The 21,497-nt window shown below is 51.6% G+C and overlaps 2 protein-coding genes across 7 annotated transcripts in view; one reads left to right on the forward strand and one right to left on the reverse strand.

Moving 5' to 3' along the window:
• Positions 1 to 7,130, forward strand: part of ZNF574 (zinc finger protein 574) — a 7,601-nt gene extending 471 nt beyond the window's left edge. Inside the window, exon 2 of the mRNA XM_008567231.1 lies at positions 2,394 to 7,130. Within this exon, the coding sequence (XP_008565453.1) occupies positions 2,414 to 5,104 (2,691 nt within the window). The 5' untranslated portion in view covers positions 2,394 to 2,413 and the 3' untranslated portion in view covers positions 5,105 to 7,130. The remainder of the gene's footprint in view (positions 1 to 2,393) is intronic.
• Positions 7,131 to 14,436: 7,306 nt separating this feature from the next.
• POU2F2 (POU class 2 homeobox 2) overlaps positions 14,437 to 21,497 on the reverse strand; it is a 35,316-nt gene continuing 28,255 nt past the window's right edge. For 2 of the 6 annotated variants that reach the window (XM_008567236.1, XM_008567233.1), the window contains 7 exons: positions 19,361 to 19,474; positions 19,070 to 19,211; positions 18,831 to 18,979; positions 18,578 to 18,754; positions 17,160 to 17,226; positions 15,373 to 15,574; positions 14,550 to 14,899 (listed from right to left, as the gene is read on the reverse strand). In XM_008567236.1, coding sequence (XP_008565458.1) covers positions 14,860 to 14,899; positions 15,373 to 15,574; positions 17,160 to 17,226; positions 18,578 to 18,754; positions 18,831 to 18,979; positions 19,070 to 19,211; positions 19,361 to 19,474 — 891 coding nt within the window. In that variant the 3' untranslated portion in view covers positions 14,550 to 14,859. Of the gene's footprint in view, positions 14,900 to 15,167; positions 15,242 to 15,372; positions 15,575 to 17,159; positions 17,227 to 18,577; positions 18,755 to 18,830; positions 18,980 to 19,069; positions 19,212 to 19,360; positions 19,523 to 21,497 lie in introns of all 6 variants that reach the window. The other 4 variants (XM_008567232.1, XM_008567237.1, XM_008567235.1 and 1 more) reach the window with 4 other exon arrangements.

Raw genomic sequence — 21,497 nt, forward strand, 5'->3', positions numbered from 1 at the left:
GAGGGCGGAGCTGCACCAACGGCCCGCGGGGCGCGCGGGCGGCCGGGCGGGGGCCGGGCGGACGTGTGGGAAGGGTCAGAGTCGTGTGCAGGGCTGAGTGAGGAGGGCCGGGTTTGGGGCTGGGGACTGAGAGGGACCCGGGTGGGAAGGGGAGGCGTTAGAGCTACTTTCAAGGAGAGTTCCATGGGGTAGTGGGGCAAAGGGCTTGGTGGTGGGACGAGTTCAGGACTGAAGGGTGGGGACAGTTAGAAGGCGCTTGGGTGCCCGAGGTGGGATTTAGGGCATAAGAAAAGAGGTAATTAAAGTAACGGAGGGAAAAATCTAGCTATGCTTGGAATGACGATTAAACATATTAGGAATATTAGAATAACTAAACATATTAGCCTTAAACATATTAGGAAATGGTTAACCCTAGAGAGGAGATTTAGATAATGGAGAGGTCCAGGTGTGAAGAGGGGGTTAAATTAATGGGAAGCAGCGTTAAACCAACGTGGTTGGGAGGTGGGGGTCGGGTACCCTTGGAATGCGTTAAGAGGGGTCTCTGTACAAAGAAGGGTTATGTCAGTGTGAAAAGAGTGTCTGGGTGTCTGTAGCATGAGCTTGGGGGGAGGTAGTCTTTTTTTAAAGTACAGGTAATTAGGCCAAGGTGAAGATAAGATTGGGTATTCCTGGGGTGAGGGGTAGGGTGGCGAGAGAGATCTGTTTGCCAAAAGGGGGTGGTGCCTGGGTATTCTTGGAATAAGAATGAGGAGATGTTAGGTTGATTAGAAGTTGGGGGTCTGGGTATCCCCTGAGAGGTGTGCTGCTGAGAGGAGTTTGGGTGTGAGGAAGAGGGCTGTGACTACTGGATTAGGGTAGTGATGGGAGTTCTGCATGTGTAGAATAGTGGTCCGGTTATCCCTAAAGGGGATTTGGGCAATGGGAGGGGGATGTGTGAAAGGAGTTTAAGCCATTGTGAAGGGTAGTCTAGCTATCTCTGGTCAGTGAGGGGTATTTTTACAAAAAAGAGGAATTAAGTTGATATGGGGTGAGGAGATCTAGGCATCCCTGGAATGGGTTAGGGTGGAATTGGGTCTTTTTGCAAACAGGACTAGGTTAGGTTAATAATATGAAGGGTGATCTGGGTATCCCTGGAATGGGTTATGGTATGTGGGTTTGTAAAGAATGGTTTTAAGTCAATGTGAGGAACGGGTGTGGGCATCCTTGGAATGGTTTAGGGTTGAGGTGGGACTTTTTGCAAAGAGGGACTTAGGTTTATATGAAGAAGGGTTTGGGTGTCCCTGAATGAGTTAGGTTGGCTGTGTATGAGAGAGAGAGAGAGAGAGAGAGGCTTAAGTCAATGTGAAGAGGGGACCTAGGTATCCCAGAGGGAATTAGAATTAAAGCTTTTGTCTTAGTACAAAGAAGAGTTCATTAATGTGAAGAGTGTGTAGATACTCTGGGGGCACAAGTTAGGGTGGTGGGAAGAGTCTAGGTATGGAAAAAGGATTAGGCCTTTGTGAAGATGGGTCTGGGTATTCTGGATAGGAAGTTAGGATTGTGGGAGAGGGCCTTGATTTGTAGAAGGGCTTAAGTAATTTGAAGAGCGGAGTCTGCGTATCATGAGGAAGTAATTAAGGTGGGAAAAGTCAGGGTGTGGAGATGGGTTAGCCCAATGTGAGAAAATTTGATCGAGGGAAAATATGATGTGAGGAATCTGGGCACCAGAGGGAGAGAGTTAGTGGGTGGCAGGAGTTGTGTGTAAAGGAGAGGGGTGGCACCATGTAAGGATGCCCAAAGTAGAGTCATGGGCATTGGGGCTGTTTGAGTGGTCTGGGTGTAAAAAATCTGAGAACCTGGGAGAAGGTGCAGATGCCATGGGAGTAGTATGGCAGGGAGAAATAGGTGGTTAAGGTCTATGTGTAGATTCCCTTGGGTACCTTGGAGAGGGAATGGGGTAACATGAGTTGGTCAGGAGAGGAGTCAGTGGAAGGAAGTCTGAGTGGAGAGAAGACAGGTTCCTGTGTGGTTGACAGGACCTTCAGGCCTGCTGTGAGGCATGGGAGATTAGGGATTGGACAGGTTACAAGGATCTGGTGGGTGGAGTTTGATGTGAGTTGATTCAGAGTGAGATTTGGGGTAGATTCCCCAGGAAGGGACTGCTGGGAAGATTTTGTGTTTGGTGTTTTTGTTTTGTATGTTCAGGGGAAGAAGAATTGTTAGGGAGGGGGGTGGGAGTAGGAAAATTGAAGGAATTTGCCAGCCAGCCCCCCAAAAAAATCAAAGGAAGAAGTTAATGGGTGAAATAGATCTAAGGTATTGAGAGATGGGGGTGATAAAGGGCAAGAACTGTCCCTGGGGAGGACTGAGGAAGCAGTACCTAACTGATTTGTCCACACTGTCCCCTCTCCCAGACCAGGGCCTTGCTGCCGCCATGACTGAGGAGTCAGAGGAGACGGTTCTGTACATTGAGCACCGCTATGTCTGCTCTGAGTGCAACCAGCTTTATGGCTCTCTGGAGGAGGTGCTCATGCACCAGAACTCCCATGTACCCCAGCAGCACTTTGAGCTGGTAGGTGTGGCTGACCCTGGAGTCACTGTGGCTACAGAGGCAGCTTCAGGCACAGGTCTCTATCAGACCCTAGTGCAGGAGAGCCAGTACCAGTGCCTGGAGTGTGGGCAGCTGTTGATGTCACCCAGCCAGCTTCTGGAGCACCAAGAGCTGCACCTGAAGATGATGGCACCCCAGGAGGCAGTGCCAGTTGAGCCACCACCCAAAGCGCCTTCCTTGAGCTCTAGCACTATCCACTACGAGTGTGTGGACTGCAAGGCTCTCTTCGCCAGCCAGGAGCTCTGGCTGAACCACCGGCAGACGCATCTCCGGACCACTTCCACTAAGCCTCCCACCCCAGTTGTCCTGGGGTCCCCAGTTGTCCTAGGGCCCCCTGTGGGCCAGGCCCGCGTGGCTGTGGAGCACTCGTACCGAAAGGCAGAAGAGGGTGGGGAAGGGGCAGCTGTCCCGTCTGCAGCTGCCACTACCACTGAGGTAGTGACTGAGGTGGAGCTACTCCTCTACAAGTGCTCTGAGTGCTCCCAGCTCTTCCAGCTGCCAGGCGACTTCCTGGAGCACCAGGCCACCCACTTCCCTACTCCTGCCCCAGAGTCTGAGGAATCTGCCTTACAGCAAGAGACCCTGACTCCATCATCTGCGGAGATGGCCGTGTCTCAACCTGACCCCCTGCCTGCCTCTGACCACAGTTATGAGCTTCGCAATGGTGAAGCCATTGGGCGCGATCGCCGGGGTCGCAGGGCCCGGAGGAACAACAGTGGAGAGCCAGGTGGGGCAGCCACACAGGAGCTCTTTTGCTCAGCCTGTGACCAGCTCTTTCTCTCACCCCACCAGCTACAGCAGCACCTGCGGAGTCACCAGGAGGGAGTTTTTAAGTGCCCCCTATGCAGTCGTGTCTTCCCCAGCCCTTCCAGTCTGGACCAGCACCTTGGAGACCACAGCAGCGAGTCCCACTTCCTGTGTGTAGACTGTGGCCTGGCCTTCGGCACAGAGGCTCTCCTCCTGGCCCACCGGCGAGCCCACACCCCAAATCCTCTGCATTCATGTCCATGTGGAAAGACCTTCGTCAACCTCACCAAGTTCCTTTATCACCGGCGTACCCATGGGGTGGGGGGTGTCCCTCTGCCCACAACACCTGTTCCTCCAGAGGAACCTGTCATTGGGTTCCCTGAGCCAGCCCCAGCAGAAACTGGAGAACCAGAGGCCCCAGAGCCCCCCATGTCTGAAGAGAGCTCAGCAGGGCCAACTGCCCCAGGCACTTACCGCTGCCTCCTGTGCAGCCGTGAGTTTGGCAAGGCATTGCAGCTGACCCGACACCAGCGTTTTGTGCATAGGCTAGAACGGCGCCATAAGTGCAGCATTTGTGGTAAGATGTTCAAGAAAAAGTCTCATGTGCGTAACCACCTGCGCACGCACACGGGGGAACGACCCTTCCCCTGCCCTGACTGCTCCAAGCCCTTCAACTCGCCTGCCAACCTAGCCCGCCACCGACTCACACACACAGGTGAGCGGCCCTACCGGTGTGGGGACTGTGGCAAGGCTTTCACACAAAGCTCCACACTGAGGCAGCACCGTCTGGTGCACGCCCAGCACTTCCCCTACCGCTGCCAGGAATGCGGGGTGCGTTTTCACCGCCCTTACCGTCTGCTCATGCACCGCTACCACCACACGGGCGAGTACCCCTACAAGTGTCGTGAGTGCCCTCGCTCCTTTTTGCTGCGCCGGCTTCTGGAGGTGCACCAGCTTGTGGCCCATGCTGGGCGCCAGCCTCACCGCTGTACATCCTGTGGGGCGGCCTTCCCCTCCTCACTGCGGCTCCGTGAGCACCGCTGTGCAGCTGCTGCTGCCCAGGCCCCACGGCGTTTTGAGTGTGGCACCTGTGGCAAAAAAGTGGGCTCAGCTGCTCGGCTACAGGCACATGAGGCAGCTCATGCAGCTGCTGGGCCTGGAGAGGTCCTGGCTAAGGAGCCCCCAGCTCCTCGGGCCCCGCGGGCCACTCGCACACCAGTCACCTCCCCATCAGCCCTTGGAAGCACTACCACCACAGCCCCTGTGGCCCCTGCCCGACGCAGGGGCCTGGAGTGCAGCGAGTGCAAGAAGCTGTTCAGCACAGAAACATCGCTGCAGGTACACCGGCGCATCCACACAGGCGAGCGGCCGTACCCGTGTCCTGACTGTGGCAAGGCCTTCCGTCAGAGTACCCATCTGAAAGATCACAGGCGCCTGCACACAGGCGAGCGGCCCTTTGCCTGTGAAGTGTGTGGCAAGGCCTTTGCCATCTCCATGCGCCTGGCAGAACATCGCCGCATCCACACGGGCGAACGGCCCTACTCCTGCCCTGACTGTGGCAAGAGCTACCGCTCCTTCTCAAACCTTTGGAAGCACCGCAAGACCCACCAGCAGCAGCATCAGGCAGCTGTGCGGCAACAGCTGGCAGAGGCAGAGGCTGCTGTTGGCCTGGCTGTGATGGAGACTGCAGTAGAGGCACTGCCCCTGGTGGAGGCCATTGAGATCTACCCTCTGCCTGAGGCTGAGGGTGTCCAGATCAGTGGCTGACTGCCCCATTTCCTTCTTTCAGCACTACCAGGCCCTGTTGCTGAAGGTCCTCGTCCAACATTCTCTTAAACCTCTGTATGTGCTGTGTCCCTTCCTCTTCCCCTCCCCACCACCATGTAAGTTCTGTAGCTAGATTTATTCTCTTCTCAGGGGGGTGCTCTGGGGTCCTTGATATGCACAAAGGTCTTCCTCCTCCCCACCTTCTACCTGTTAGCACTGATGGCCCCAAAGTGAAACAGTAATAAAGACTGAGTTGGACATATATATGCTTTTGTCAGGCCCAGCTATGCAAGGTGGAATTTAGGGGTCATAAGTTCAAATACTGGGTCTCACTTCTTGTGCCTGCATTCCAAGCACCCAGAACAGGGCCTGGCAGACAGTTGGAGAGAAGGATCTGAGGTCGGGGGCCTGGCTCTCAGAGCTGAGACTTTAATCTGGTGCTAGATGAAGGCAGCATGGAGCTCTGCCACTAGAGGTCCCCACAGCTTTGTGGAAAAGCTTGAAGGTGCTTCTGTCAGTGGCAGGAACATTTAGAGAAATCTTCAGATTCTTACCACCCCCATCTCCCAACTTCTGGCCTGATGTGTGCCTCATCCCCCAAGGCCATCTGATTTCCTCACTGGATCCCTGGGAGCAAGCGTAGGTTGGGCATGATGTCTGGGGCAGTAAAGGAGGGTAGCTCCTGGGTCCAGACCCAGTTGGAGAGTTGGAGAAGATACTGAATAATATTTGCCTTGGGTAGAAAGCCTCTTAAGGGAGAGAGACCTTAAGTGCCCCCTGGAGTTGAACTTTGGCTCAGCCAACAGATTTTTGTTGTAGGGAGAGGAATTGTTGGGGTGGCTGGTTTGAACATCTAGTTTGTCTCAAGTACATTTCTACATCACTTTGAATAATATTCACACTGATCCTGTGTAAACATTTTGCAGGGAAGGAATCTGAAGTCAAAAGCATTGAGGTGACTTGCCCAAGGTCATTTCAATCCAGGCAGGTCAGAGCTTGAACTTAAGCCTGGTTTCAATTGATTTAATCACCCACGTGCTTTCCTCCTCACTCTGCTGCCTTCACATACTTAGCGGAGTGTGGTGGAGATAGGAGATGGGGAGTGTGACTAGTGGAGATGCTCAGTTGCTGCGTTAGCCGTTCCTTTAAGACACCCCTCCCCCCAGATCCGTCTGTTGGAAGGAATTCAGAATCCCAATAAACAAGAGGTGAAAGGGAAATTTCTTGTGTTGAAACTCAGGGAAAGGAAGGCCTGAGACCTGCCCACTTGGCCTCCCCATTCATTACTTTCTACTCCCTTCAGCAGGCCTTTAACCATCCATGGCCACTAGGGCTCTAGGACATTGAATATTACTGGTTTAACTTGTTCAGACAAGAAGAGAGCTAGGAAGCAGATCTCTTAACTCCACTACTTTTTTTTAACTACATTATGCTTATTTTAATCATTTCTAAGGAGAAAAAGCACTCACCCATTTGATGTCCTAACAGCTTCTATGAAGAGCAATTCTCTATTAAGCAGTTGTTTCCCACTAAGTGTTGATCATTGGCACCATCTTTCAGTAACCTCATACCCTGCAGAAACAACTTGAGCCATCTTAGCCCAACATGCAGGGTCCTCACCCCCAGATAAAGTCATTCCTGAACCACTCCCTCTCAAGAAGAGCTGTAACATCCTGAAAATCATATCAGGTGCCTAGAACAATAGGAGTATCCTCCTTGCAAAACCAGATAAAAGTCAGGGTTCAATCAAGAAAAGGGATGGGAATGGAGAAAAGACCCTAAGGGTATGGGTTGACAACAAGATAAAGATGCTCTCAGTAGAGAAGAATGGCTCTATGACCAGGATGGTTATTCTTCCTCCATTGTTTTTTGTTGTTGTTGTTGGGTTTTTATTTTGTTTTGGCAGCTGGCCGGTAGAGGGATGAAACCATGGACCTTGATGTTATCAGCAGCACTGTAACCAACTCAGCTAACCGGCCAGCCCCATTGTTCTTTTATTGGCACTTGTAATAAAGGCTTTAAAAAAGTTTGTGTGCAAACACAGGTGCGAACAAATTCGGGGGACTCAGTGTTCGCCATCATCCCGCTGAAACTTCCATGGTTCTTAGGTGAACCATTGTCCTAAAAAAGATAGCACTAGTCATATATTGGGTGCTGGTGTTTGAATTAGGCAAAGGTTCCTAAATTTTAATGTGCTTTAGGCAGTTCGCCTTGAAAATTGGATCCAGCAAGCACTCATGGAGTGAGACCCAGGAATCTATTGTGCATACCAATTCTGATGAAAGGAGTTTGCAGGCCCTTCTAAGAAAAGGCTTGCATTGCCTGTTTTTATTTGGAATGGAAGTTGTGCAAGCTAAATAGTCAAGGGGACAGAACACTGGGCTTTTAGTGCCCAATATGTTCTTGATGAGAGAAGTATGACTAGAAGGCAGGACATTTAGAGCAGTTGGGTATATTCACCAGGCTACAGGTGGACATGTAGTTGAAGCTTCAGGACAAGCAGTGAGTTCCAGACCCCTAAGGTGTGCTATCTGCTTGTCGCAGGATGATCTAGATGACAAAGCACTTTTGGGTCTGTATGTTTTGTTTTGCTTTGTTTTTAAAGATGACTGGTAAGGGGATCTTAACCCTTGACTTGGTGTTGTCAGCACCACACTCTCCCAAGTGAGCCAATCAGCTATCCCTATATAGGGATCCAAACCTGTGGCCTTGGTATTATCAGCCCCGCACTTTCCCAAGTGAGCCACGGGCTGGCCCTTTGGGTCTGTATGTTGACCTTGAAGGCAGGGGGCTGGACAGAATGATCTTCCTCAGTGTACTATTTTTAAGCACCATTCACACTGACTTGTCTTAAGAGATGGGGAGGTACTTTTTTTTCTTACAGTCTTGCCAAGACTGCAGTTCTAACACTTTTTTTTTTTCCTTTTTGTCTTTTTTACTGACCGGTAATGGGATCGCAACCCTCGGTGTCGCGCCCGCACCGCACTCAGCCAGTGAGCGGGAACTGGTCTCCACATGGGATCCGAACCCTCAGGGGGAGCGCCACTGCGCTCCCAAGCGACGCACTCTCCAGTGCGCCACCGGGCCGGCCCCTAACACTTCTTATCTTACTAAATTATCAACCCCCTCTCTCTTCCTTTTCCCTATTCCTCCATCCCCCCAGCCTTCACTATTGAATTTACAGGATCCGAGATCTGTGTGCCAAGCATACATCAAGAGGATGGAACAGTGGCAAGGAGACCCAACAGCTCAGTATATTTTCATGAGAAAGCAGTACTAGGGCTGGCCCGTGGCTCACTCAGGAGAGTGTGGTGCTGATAACACCAAGGCCACGGGTTGGGATCCTATATAGGGATGGCCGGTTAGCTCACTAGCTGAGCGTGGTGCTGACAACACCAAGCCAAGGGTTAAGATCCCCTTACCGGTCATCTTTAAAAAAAAAAAGCAGAAAGCAGTGCTAGTACCATTCTGATTTTCAGTGATGAGGTCTTGGGGGTCAGCCCATGGCCTGGCTGTTGTGAAGTTGTTGTCTCTGCCAAATGACTTAAGATGGGCACAATAATTGGAGTAAAGAAGAGTTAATTAACATCACCCCCAAACCGGCCAGCTGTACAAAAGCCAGCAAAGAGTTAACGTCACTCTAAAAAGAAAGGGGGGCTAGGGCGAACATTGGACTATCAGACAACCTGAAAATCAACTCGTTTTAAAGAGCGTTTTTAGGGCCGGCCTGGTGGCGCACTGCTACAGTGTGCCACTTGGGAGTGCAGCGGCGCTCCCGCCGAGGGTTCGGATCCCACATACAGACCGGTTCCCGCTCACTGGCTGAGCGGGGAGCGGGCGCAGCACCGAGGGTTGCGATCCCGTTGCCGGTCCCGGTCCGGTACGGGCACGATACTGAGGGTTGCGGTCCGTTGCCGGACACGAAAAAAAACAAAAAGGAGAAAAAAAAAAAAAGCGTTTTTAGTCTTCGGGAACCATCCATGGATGGAGGTGAGGAAGTGCTTGCTTGGTATCTTGGCTTTCTCATTCTCATTTATTGAAGACTGCTGAAAATCTGTCCTGAGCACTTTACACCATCATCTCCTTTGTTAAAACCCTATGAGGTAGGTATTGTCCCTGTTTTACAGATGAGGCCACTGAAACTCAAGTATAGAAGGTCATGTATCTAAAAAATGGCAGAAGTGAAGTTTGAATTCATCCTAAGTTCCAAGACTTGATTTTCTGATTGGTGGAAAAAATTGTTCAAGCCTCACTCTTGAACATTCACTATTTGAACAGAAGTAAAGCCCTCCCCTCCCCAGCACATTTCCACCTCACCCTGATTTCCTCACCACCCTTCCCAGGGCAGAGAGTCAGGAAGCCAAGGCAGAGCAGTCATTTCTCTGTACAGTTTTTAATTTTTTATTTTTTGATGTTGTTCAGATGAATGACACACTCAAGTTACAAAAATGGGGCCTTAAAAGAAGCACATTGTACAATGAACAAGCAGATTGGAGTTAAGAACACTGAAACGCTAACCCGCTACCACAAGAAAAGGAGGGGCATGGTACAGGATGGGAAGGGAGGGGGCTACAAACACAGGGGTCAGATGTAACTAAAAGGAGGGCTAACCTGGTGAGAATGGAGGAAAGACAGGTCTGCTCTGGGGCCTACTCAATTTCTGAATGCTGCTTCTTGGTCTCCTTGCCACTACTTGCCACCCTCTCCAACTACCCCCACCCCCATTCCACTGTGGTCATTCAAGTGAATAGGTGAGAGACACCCACCCTAAAAAGGACTGAGCCAATCAGATCTTTACAAGGTTGGGGTGGTCACCTTGCCATAGTGCAGCCCTGGATTTGGGAGGTGATGGTGGCAGTGGTGGGATAAGAGGCCAGGAAGGAGCTAGCAGAGTTGATCAAAGATCAACTCTTGCTTTTCCCAAAAAACTCCCTACCCCTTCCCAACCCCACCATGATCCAAAGTCCCTCTACAAGTTGTTGAGATAGGCCCCTAGTCACCCTGCAATTACATAAATAAATAAATACTGAGCCCCTGGGCTTGGGGGAGGGGCAGCAGGGATAGAGGAAAGGAAAGAGGTGAGGAAGGGGAGGAAGAGGGAAGGGGGTCACAGACATAGTAAATAGTTGTCTCCATCCCAGCAACACTTCTCTCTGGATTTTCTCTCCTTTTTTGTTTAACAGGGAGCTAACATTTCAAGGACAAATACTTAAAAATATACATTATTTTTCTTTTTTTTTTCGCCTTTGTCGTCGTCATCGTCTTGCTTTGGAGACTGCTGAGGTCAAAGTTCAAACCACATGAAGGAATTGCGGCTTGGAGTTTTTGTGTATTTTTTTTTTTTTTTTATTTTAAATTTTTTTTCACTTTTTTTTCCAACGTATAAAAAGGTAGCGGAGTTGTCTGTGGGTTTTTTTTTTTTTAATGGTTAAATCTTTGGTTTGTTTCTTTTTTCTCTTGGAGGCCTTTATATCTCGCACTTGCCTTTCCCACTCAGAGACCAGTGAGGGCCCGCGTGTCTCAATCTTGCTCAGTCTCATTCTTCTCTCTCTCTCTCACTCACTCAGTTCCCCCTACCCTGGGCTAGAGGAAGAGAGAAGCACCCTGGGATTTGAGTGGGTGAGAAACACTAGTCAAGTCAAGAGGTCACTGACCATTTGGCTAGTCCCTTGCCCTAACTTCCCAGGGTGCTGGGCTTGGAGACCCTCTCTTGGCTTTCCAAGGGAGGAGATGCGTGGAAGCTTATATCCTTCCGCCTCCTGATCTTAGCCCCAACTCCTATAGGGGCTTGGGTTCCCCAGCTCTACTCACCCACACACACACTCCCAGCCCCTCTTCCCACTTCTCGTCTCCCCCCACCACCTGCCGAAGGAACAGAGAGAGGTGGATTAGTTACTGGCTTTTTTTTTTTTTTTTTTTTTTGGCAATTAAAAGGCCCACTATTAGGGTAGACCCAGTCTCTATCCCTTAAGCAGGAGGTCAGGGTTGGGGAGAAGAGAGATTCAGAGGGCTCCCTCTTATTCCAATCCACTTATCAATCCTCTTTCTAGCCCAGGCCCCTGCCCCCTACCTCAGACATCTAACCTAGCCCAGAGCCTGGCCTGGGGTCTCCCTCCCCAGCCCCCACACAAAGCTCCCCAGCCCTCCAACTCTCATTCACACACAGACACACGGACACAGGCTCTGTACAGACCACAAAATAAAAACAATGAGATAGTTTTGTTTCCTGGAGTCGAGACGGGGGACCAAGTAGAAGGGGCAGACGGGTGGGGGCATGAATTCCCCCATCACCTTCCCAACCCTGGCTCCCTCCAGCCCCCCAGCCCCTTGCCCTGGCTGGCCCCCAGCCAACGATATTTGGTTTCCTTTTTTTAACATTAAAGTTCTATGAGGTATTTGGTGCCTTACTCGAGTCCTCGGGGGAGGGGGGCCCAGGGGGGAGACCTGGGGCTTACCTGCCCCTCCCTCCCTCCCACCCCCTTCCCAATATTTGGTTTCACAGCTGTAGTTAAAGCTTGGGATTTGGTTATTTTTCCCCCTCCCAGAAATTTTCTTTCTTGTTTTTCTTTTCCCAGTTGTGGAGGTTGGATGGGGAGAGTCCCCACAACCCCCAGCTGCATGGGGGTCCCTCCACAAATGTCAGGGCATCTGCCCCATCCCTGCCCCCTGCTTTCTCCTCTCCTCTTTGCCCCACTACCTCCACAATGGGGTGGGGAGAGGTCCCAGGTGGTGGGACTTGATGGGGAGGAAGCAGATGAAGTGGGTGGTGGTGAGTCCTGGATTTTCTTTCCTTTTTTTTTTTTTGGTCTAGAATCAGTTTTTGTTTGAGTCATCTCCACCATGCCTTCCATGCTTCCATGCTGCCTGTCTTCTCGGAGGGGTTTTTTGGTTATAATTCCTTTCATTTTGCTCTGCTCAAATGTACTACTTATCTGGTCAGGTGCCTTTGGCCCCCTCTCCACCTTTGGGCTGGGGCCCAGGCCCTCTCACCAGTCCCTTCTCTCTTCAGGAAATAAAAAAGGACAAACTTAGAGGTAGGGTAAGGGCAGGGAGTCGGTTCAGCGGAGATGCTTACATTCCGGCGAAGATGGGTTGACGAGGTGCTAGGCCCCATCAGTGCCAGGGGTGGGAGGGGCGGCTACTCCTCTGCTGCCCAGACAAGGCATATGGAGGCCCCTGCAACAGCCGAGTCTCTGCTGTCTCTGTGGCCAGGCCCAACAGTTTCCTTTCCCAGGGAGGAGAAAGGAGATAAGAAAAAAAGAATGCTGAGGCCTAGGGCTCCGTCTGCATCTCCTTGGAGTGTCCAGCAGAAAGTGTGGAAGCCGCCAGGTGCAGCACCGCCTTCTCCCAGGCTCTCCCCTTCCTCTGCTCCTGCCCAGGGGCCACTCTGTAGCCACAGGGCTCCACTCTGATTTCAATGGCTCGTGTCCTTCACAGCAACACTTTGGTTTGAGGAGAGACACATAAAGAACGAGATTGAGAGAGGTGAGGGAAGAGCGAGAGAAGAAGGAAAAGAGAGGAGAGAGGACAGACAAAGAGAACAGAAAAAGAAATCAAAGGAGGAATCAAAACACCTGGAAATTGTTAGTTCTTCATCCAATCTTTTTGCTTTCTTACTCCGTTTTTTCCTCCTGTCTTTTTTTTTTTTTTTTAAAGCTTTTTCAGTTGATTGGGGGGCGGGGTGTTTGGGGCTCTTCACCCCTGTCCCTGACACCCTCTCTCTGCCCCGCCCACCTATTTCCATCAGCCCTGGCTGAGGGACAGGCCCTGCCCCAGCTGTCCCCCTCCAACTTTCCGGAAACGACGTCCATGAGGTATTTATGAAGAGAAAGAAGCATCCATCTTTCCATCCGCCTTGGGGACCAAGGGCCTGGACCACTGGTGCAGGGGCTTGGCTCCCCCTCGCGGCTCCTTCTTATTCTTGAAGAGTCCTCATCTTCTTTCCCTTGTGTGTGTGTGTGTGTGTATTTTTTTTTTCTAGTTTTAATTTATTGTTTGGTTTTCTGTTTTTGTTTTTGTGTGTCTGTGTGTGTGTGTGTCTTGGTTCAAACTGTTGTTGGCCTCCACAGTAGCAGGAGGGCAAGGTGGCTCCCAGCAGCGTCTCTCTTCTGTCCTTCGTTGAGACGTGTCCAGGGCTGGGCAAACACAGGGTCCAGCCAAGACTCGTGGAGGTCTCATGGGAGTGGTGCCCACCACAGTGCCCTCTCAGATGGGGACCACAGGTCATGGCACTGTCCCCGCCACATGGACCCTGATGGGGACGCCATCTCAAGGGACCCCACTACTGGGGAGTGTGAGTGTGTGTGGGGGCGGGGGGTATTTGCCAGTATAACAGGGGCACAGGGTGGGAAGAGCAAGAAGAGTTCTTTTTTGGTTTCTGGTTAATGTCAAAGAACGTGAAGGATCCCACCGATAGGCACTGGAATATGAATTTTTTTTCAGGGAAACTGACAGAATGGAAAAAAAGACAACTTGAATGCCCTCACCACATCTCCTCTTGCCTGAAACTTCCACCTTCCCATCGACTGGGGAGGGGGTAGATTTCAGAACGGTGGAAGGTGACAGGGTTGAGGAGGGATTTGTGAGAGCTAGAACTTGGCAAAATAGCCTAGCCCACCCTTCAAAGGGAAAAAGGGGAGGCACAGGGGACGAAAAGTCATCCCCAGGCCTTCCCTGAACTCTGCCCTAGCTGGGGGTTGGGGGGAGGAGGTTAAAGCAAGACCCCTGCCCAGGTAGGGAGAGCTAGGGGCAAGGGGAGAGGGGGACACATGGCAGGGACACATTCTGTTGAGCACAATGCTAAAAATTCTGTACATCCTTTGGATGAAGCTACTGAATATTTGGTGTAAGGTTGTTCAGGCCCTTTCTCTTTCACCTTCTGGAAAAGGACATTTGGCAGGGGAGTTCTGAGCCCCAGCCCATCTGCCCCAGGCTGTGCCTTGTCTTCGCTGGCCCATGGCTGGGGGCAGGGGCTAAAAGGCTGGCACATTCTCTTTTTCCTTCTCTAACCCCCACTGGGAGAGGCAAGGTTGGGGGTTGGCCCCGCAGCCAGGGCTCAGTGGCATGAGGTCCAACCTGCCGGAGGTTTCTCCGCCCTTGGCTGGGGTTCTTATTTGGTGTCGTAGCAGAGGGTGAGCACGCTGAGGTCTGGCTCATAACTGGTTTTTGGTATGATTTTGTGGGGGTTTTTTGGTTTGTTTTTGGTTTTTTGTTTGTTTGTTTTTCACTTCTGGTTCCTTTGGGGCAGCTGGTTTCTGTTGTGAATATTTTTGGTTTTCTTTTTTGTTGGTTGGTTGCTTTTTTTTTTTTTTTTTTTTTTTTGTTTGTTTTCTTTTTTTTGGTCTTTCCTCCTTTGTCACTCCTGCTCCAAGGACCCTCTAGGCCCCACTGCTGGCCTCTTCACCCTCTTCCCAGCGGGGGACCGAGGTGGGGGTGAGAGGAGTGGGAGGGGAGGCGTAGAGGGCTCTCACTCAGGCTTGGACCCTGCCTCAGGCCCTGGGCCTCCAGGGGTCTGTGCTGCTGCCTCACTGCAAGTGGAGGAGGAGGACGAGGATGAAGAGGAGGAGGAAGAGAGGCCAGGCGACTTGCTGGAGATGGAGGCTGCCACAGCCGCAGCTGCTGCCGAGACCAGGCCCACGCCAGGCGGGGCACTGAGCAGGGGCAGCCCAGCGTGGTTCAAGAAGAGTGGTGAGGTGACCAGGCCAGGGCTCCCTGGGGCCGCGCCGGCTGCCCCCAGCACCAGGTTCCCGCTGCCATCAAGGCTGGTAAGGGGCAGGGTTCCACCAGAGGCCAGGGCTGGCAGGGAGAGAGAGAGGCTGCGCTGAGGGCACGCCGGGCCAGGGGTGACCTTTGTCCTGCCCAGAGTGCCCCCCTGTCTTCCCATCTGTCCCACTGACCCCCATCAGCACCCCTCACATCTTCCCCAGAGGTGAGATGGGCATGAAGAGGCGAGCGATGCAGTGAGCAGGGGCAGGATGGCATGGCTGGAGCAGCAATGGGGGGGGGCTCGAGGCCCCAGGGGGCAAGACTGGTGACGATGGGAGTGACATGAGGGAGCACGCACCTTGGATAGTGGCCAAAGGGTTGTTGCTCATAAGGGCTGGACTCAGCCCGGAGCTCAACCCCACCATTGTGCTTCTGCAAGAGGCAAAGCAGAGGCATTAGCAGGGGTGGGGCCCGCCAATGAAACTGGGGTGCAGCTCCCCATCCTGGAAGCAGCAACAACCCTGCTTCTCCCACAGCCTCCCCACCTGCAGCTGTCCACTTACCCCGTGCTGGGGTTCAGGCCCGACAAGCCGATAGCCGAGTGGCTGCCTTGAGGGCTGGGATTTGTGCTGTTGGTGGTGGCCGGGGGTGGGGGGGTGACAGAGGGGATGGAATTGAGGGGGGGCACAGCCCCGCCCCCGCCCCCGCCCCCTCCGGCTGTTCGGCTGGGGTGGAGCGTCCCCACAGCTGAGGATAAGGTAGTAACTGCCAGAGAGAGACAGAGAGATGGGGTCTTCAGCTTCCACTCATCCCCCACCGAGGAACCTGGGATCATCTCCTACTTGTCTTCCCCGCCCGTGCAGCATCTCCTCGGTCAGAATAGACCTAAACCTCCCTGCCCTCTCTTCCCAGAGCCATTTCCTTGTACCTCTGCCATGGTGATAGCAATCACAATAATCAAAGTAAGAGCAGCTGCCACCTACTGAGCCCATGCCCTGTGTCAGACATACACTGGTACTCTGCATGCCCCACCCTGAATCACTTTCACACAGGCAAGTGGAGACAAAAGCCCTATGGCTCCCTCTAGAGGCCAGGGAGGGGGCAGGGGTACGAGGCACTCTGCAGGCTGCTCAGGAATGGGCAGCGTGGGGCGGGCTGAAGGCCCGGACTTGTCCAGGCTGCCTGGGTAGAAATCTCTGGCTCTGTCGAGTCCCAAATGTGCCCATGGGCAAGTGCTTTAACCTCTCTGACCTTCAGTTCCCTCATCTGGAAAATGGGGATAATAATAGAATCTATCTCATAAAATGGGTGTGATAATTACACCCTTCCTCCTTTATAAACCTCCACTTATTATTTCTAACCTGCAGAGGAGCAATAGTGTGTTTGTTTTATATATATATATATATATATATATATTTATTTATGTTTTGTCTTGTTTTGGGTTTTTTTGGTGGCTGGCTGGTAAGGGATCTGAGCCTTTGACCTTGGTGTTATCAACACTTCGCTCTAATCAACTGAGCCACCTGGCCAGCCCTTATTCTTTTATATTACTCTCATATATATGGTGTTAAACATGCCGTGTCCCAGGAAGGGGGAAAAGGAGGCTTTGGGTACAAGACTATGCATGTGTGTGTGTATATACATACACACACGTACATACAGTCGGCCCTCCATATCTGGAGGTTCTGCATCTGCAGATTCAACCAACCATGGATCAAAAATATTCAAAAAAAAAAAAAAAGAACCATAAAAAATAAATACAACATCCCCATATCGGCCAGCCTAAATAAATAAATAAATAATACAAATTTTAAAAATACAGTATAACTACTTACATAGCCTTTACATTGTACTAGGTATTGTAAGTAATCTAGAGATGATTTAAAGTATACAGGAGAATGTGCATAGGTTATATGCAAATACTTCATCTTTTTACATAAGGGACTTGAGCATCTGAGGATTTTGATATCCCCAGGGGGGTCCTGGAATAAATTCCCTGCAGATACTGAGAAACAACTGTATACTCTTGTATGTACATATTTATGTATATATCTTCTGTATATATTATACATTCACAATAATTTTATAAAAACTGAGGCTCAGAGAGGTATAGTAACTTCTCCAGTTCACAAGGCTTATAAATGACAAAGGCCAGGGACAAAACCCAAGTACATCAACTTTCAGCAACCCCACACCTGCCTTCTTCCCTCTGTCCCTCCCCTCCCATGCCTCCCACACCCCCAGGCTCAGCCTTGAGGCCCGTGGACACCCAGAGCTGCTTGAGAACCTCAGGCTCCAGCCTGTGCAGCATCCTCCCAGTCCCCCCTCACCATCTTCTGCCCTCCCTGACCTGTTGTGCTCAGACTGCTGGAAGCTTGGGACAATGGTAAGGTCCCCGCGCCCCCTTGGGGTGTGACCTGGTGAGAAAGGAAAGGAGGTATGGTTAGGCCACAGTCTCTGAGCAGCCACATGATACTACCTGTGGGTATGACCCCCACTCCTCTGCCCCCATGATGGGGGGGACTCCAGGACAGAGGAAGAGGGGGCTTTGGGTACAAGGCTACATTTATATTATACCGCGGCTTTCCCTCATACTTTCTTCACATTCAGCAGGTGATCCTGAGCCACAAGCAGGAAGGACCCATTCACAATTGGGAGCACTCCCCACCTCTCATCTGACAGTATCCAATCTGGCTAAAGTCTGCAGTGCTGCGTCCTGTCTGAAGTGACTGTGCACCTGAAGAGCAGCTGCTCTATATGATCCTGCTATTGCTGGTTCTGCAAAATAAAAAGCCCTTTCCTAGAATGAACAAATGCTGCCCTTTCAATAGCAGGGCTGGCAAGCAATGCAGGAGAAACTGTCCAAAGTGACTCAGGCAAGGAAGGTACAACTAAAAGGGGGGGGGGGGGATTTAGGAGGATAAATTGATGCAAATCTTTGACCTTGTCCTTCCCTGGCTCAAAACCACTCCTTAGCTCCTCACTGCCCACGGTTTGAGTTTAAGCTCCTCATTGTGAAACTTGGGGTGTCTGCCCCCTACCCACCCCACCCCCACCCTCATTCATATACATTGTAACTCCAACCACACTCAATTGCACTGGTGTTCCTCAGATTGGGCTTGGCATACTCTGGCTTCTAGGCCTTTGTTCACACTGGTTCCTTCACCTGGAAGGCCCTTCTCCTTCACATGGCTGGCTAACTCTCTTTTGTCCCTTATGACTCAGCTCAGACAGTCCCTCCCTCCTCCACACTACTGGGGGCAGAGGGCTCCTCTCTGGAGCATTACAGCCCTTTCCAAGAGTGGAAATGAAGGGACAGAATAAAGAATGTCTCAGTTGTCAGATACTGAGCGGGCCAGTGTGCGGCTGTGGACCTGAGGGTACACCCATAGGTGTAATGATGTCCCTGCCAGGTAAATAGGCACCTCTCCCTATCTCTGTGGTTGTGAACCTGTGTATCCCTTACCTGGCCCATGTCCCTCCTGGACGTGTGTATCCATCCCCATATGGCTATGTCCCTGTGATAATAACTCTAGATCTGGCTATGTCAGTGCATATCTGCGGGTGCTTGTATGCCCCACATAAAACCATATTTCCCTGGAAATTGTGTGTCCCTGTGTGCCTGTGCTCCATCTATGTGAGAGCCTGTCGCTGTGAGTGACTCTTCCTGCCTCTGTTCTGGCTCTGTCGACACCCAGGTGGGTTGTGCTTCACACAGGTGCCTGCCGAGCTCTGTGCTTCCCCACCACCCAGAGGGGCTCTTGGTACCAGATGGGGGCTGTAGCTGGCAGGCTTCCCAGGGCTGGGCAGCATGGGGGCGGCGCTGCAGGGGTTGATGCGTTTCTCCTTCTGGCGCCGGTTGCAGAACCAGACGCGGATCACTTCCTTCTCCATGTGCAGCTGCTCTGCGATCAGCAGGATCTCCTCTGAGGTAGGCTTCTGGTTCTGCGGGCAGAAGGCTCCTTAGCCCCAGGCCTATCTGCCCGCCACCCCCAGGGCCGCCCAGGAGGAGGGGCCTCACCGCTAGAAAACTCTTCTCTAAGGCGAAGCGGACATTTGTCTCGATGCTGGTCCTCTTCTTGCGTCTCCGGCCGGGCAGCCCGTCGAAACCCAGGCTGGGGCTGCTCAGCTGGTTGGGGCTGGGCAGGCTTGAGTCCACGGACATAGTCTCTGTGCCCGGGAAGAGACGTGAGCATGAGAGCGCGCCTCCCCCGCCACCGCGCGCGCCAGCCCACAGCCGGGAGCCCCAGCCCGTCCCACCTGCGTCGTTGAGCCACTTCTCCAGGAGGGGCTTGAGTTTGCACATGTTCTTGAAGCTCAGGTTGAGGGCCTCAAAGCGGGAAATGGTCGTCTGGCTGAAGTCGTTGCCGTAGAGCTTGCCCATGGCCAGGCCCACATCTCCCTAGGCCAGTGAGGCGGGGATGGGGCGGAGATCAAGGCGGGGCCTTCCGGCATTGGGCCCACCAGCGGGTCACGCCCTCACACGCCCATCAACAGGCCACCCCCCTTCACCCCTGTGCCCACAGCCCAGCCTGCAAGGCGGCCTCATACCTGCGTGAAGCCCAGCTTGATGCGGCGTTGCTTGAAGGTGCGGGCGAACTGCTCCAGCTCCTCCAGATCACTGGGCTCCTCGGGATGGGACGGTGGCTCCAAGCATTTGGGGGGCTGCGGGTGCGAGAGGTGCGGGTCGGGCAGCGTGGGGCGGGTCACAGCCTGGTGGGGTGGGCAGGTGGGTGGGATGCCGGACGAAGGACCAGGACGGGGCTTAGCAGTGGCTGCACAGTCCCCTCTCCCTCCCTCCTCCCTCCCTGCAGTCCGGCCTCTTCCTGCAGACCCTCCTCCACCCGCCCTGGAGGCCCCTTCAGGCCCCTCCAGGCCCCTTCACTCTCATTGTCAATCCCTTTGAAGGTTTGACTCTGCTGCAGCACATGGGTCCTCCCATTGCCCGGGACTCTCTGCACCATCTCTTCAAGCCTGCAAACTCCCAGAAAGAGCAGCCAGCTTCTTTGCCGAGGGCTCTTTCCCTGTAGCTGGGGGTGGTGGTTTTATCCTCCTCCCCACCAGGGAATCAAGGACTGGCTCTGCCACGGAATTGCTGGGTAGCTTGAGCAAGCTTCTCAACCTCCCTGGGCCTCACTTTTCCCCTCTGCAGGATGGGAACAATAACTGCTGCTCTGCCCACCCAAGGGGGTTGCTGGAGAATCGGGTTAGGTTAGAGAATGAGTAGGTCGTCCAAACACATAGAGTGTACAACAGCGAGACTGAAGTGCACCCTAATGTAAACCATGAACCTTGGGTAAGAATGATGTGTTCATCATATAATTGGTTCATCAATTTTAACATGTACCACTCTGGTTGGGGATATTGATACAGGAAAGGCTGGGGGGTGGCAGCATATGGGATATCCCTGTATCTTCTGCCCAATTTTCCTGTGAATGTAAAACTGCTCTAAATTGTCTTTAAAAAATGAGTAGATTGTAAATAAAGTAAAAGTATTTTTTAAATGGATGGAAAGGACAATTCGGGGGACTGATAAAGAAGCAACAGCTCTATCTGGAATGCTTCATTGCCCTAAAAATAAAACATCCAAAACAGGTGGTGGGTGCAGGGATGTTTATCTCCCAAGTCCTTGATCCATTACCCGAAACCCTGGGGCCAGATACGTTTTGGAATTCAGAAGTTTTTCAGATTTTAGAAAGCCTACATAGGTCATATTTCATAGATTATGTGACACACACACACCATTAGGGTCAAGGCATCTCCCCAAAATCAGACATGTTAACAGTTCTGCATCAGCAGGAATATCACACCACAAGGGGTAAAGCAGTCATATACTGCCTCGTGTCAGGGCAGGTTAGGTTTTGTAGTCAAATGAGTTCTGATGCCAACATTACAAGAACAACATGTTAACAGTTCTGCATCAGCAGGAATATCACACCACAAGGGGTAAAGCAGTCATATACTGTCTCGTGTCAGGGCAGGTTAGGTTTTGTAGTCAAATGAGTTCTGATGCCAACATTACAAGAACAACTTGACTTTCAGAGCATACTGGATTTCAAAACTGCAGCTAAGATCTGTATTGGTCTTTAAACTTTCAGTCTTTCTGAAATAGTGCATGCAGTGGATTGAATTATGTCCCACCAAAACTCGCTGAAGCTTGAATTGTGGCACCAAGTTTTATGTATTAGAAACTTGGTTCCCACTGTGACTGTTAAGAGAGTGGGAAATCCTAATATGGTAATTGAAAGGTGGAGCCTTGAAGAGGTGATTGGATTGTAGGACTGTGCTGTAGTGAATGGATTAAAAATGGTGGTCAAGGCGTGGTTCTGAGGGCTTTAAAAGAAGAGGAGAGTCTGTCTTTTTCTCTCTCCCTTGCTCTCCCTGCTCTCTCTGCTTCCACCATCTTACAATGTGAGACCCCTGAGTCACTGTCACCACCACCAGATGAACTTTGGACTACCCAGCCTCAGAAACTGTAAGCAACAAATTTCATTTTCTTTATAAATTACCTAGTTCCACATATTTTGTTATAACCAACAAAAACAGACTAATACAGTGCATACATTTTTTGAAAGGGCTGTAAAAAGGGTGGGAAAAAAACTTTGAAATCCATAAAGGATCATGAAATATTATTAAATAATAATCTAATAATCTAGAATCCAGGCAGCAAACTGAAAGAAAGACTTTG

Source organism: Galeopterus variegatus, unplaced genomic scaffold (genome assembly GCF_000696425.1).
Source record: "Galeopterus variegatus unplaced genomic scaffold, G_variegatus-3.0.2 Scaffold306, whole genome shotgun sequence".
Taxonomy (NCBI): Eukaryota; Metazoa; Chordata; class Mammalia; order Dermoptera; family Cynocephalidae; genus Galeopterus; species Galeopterus variegatus.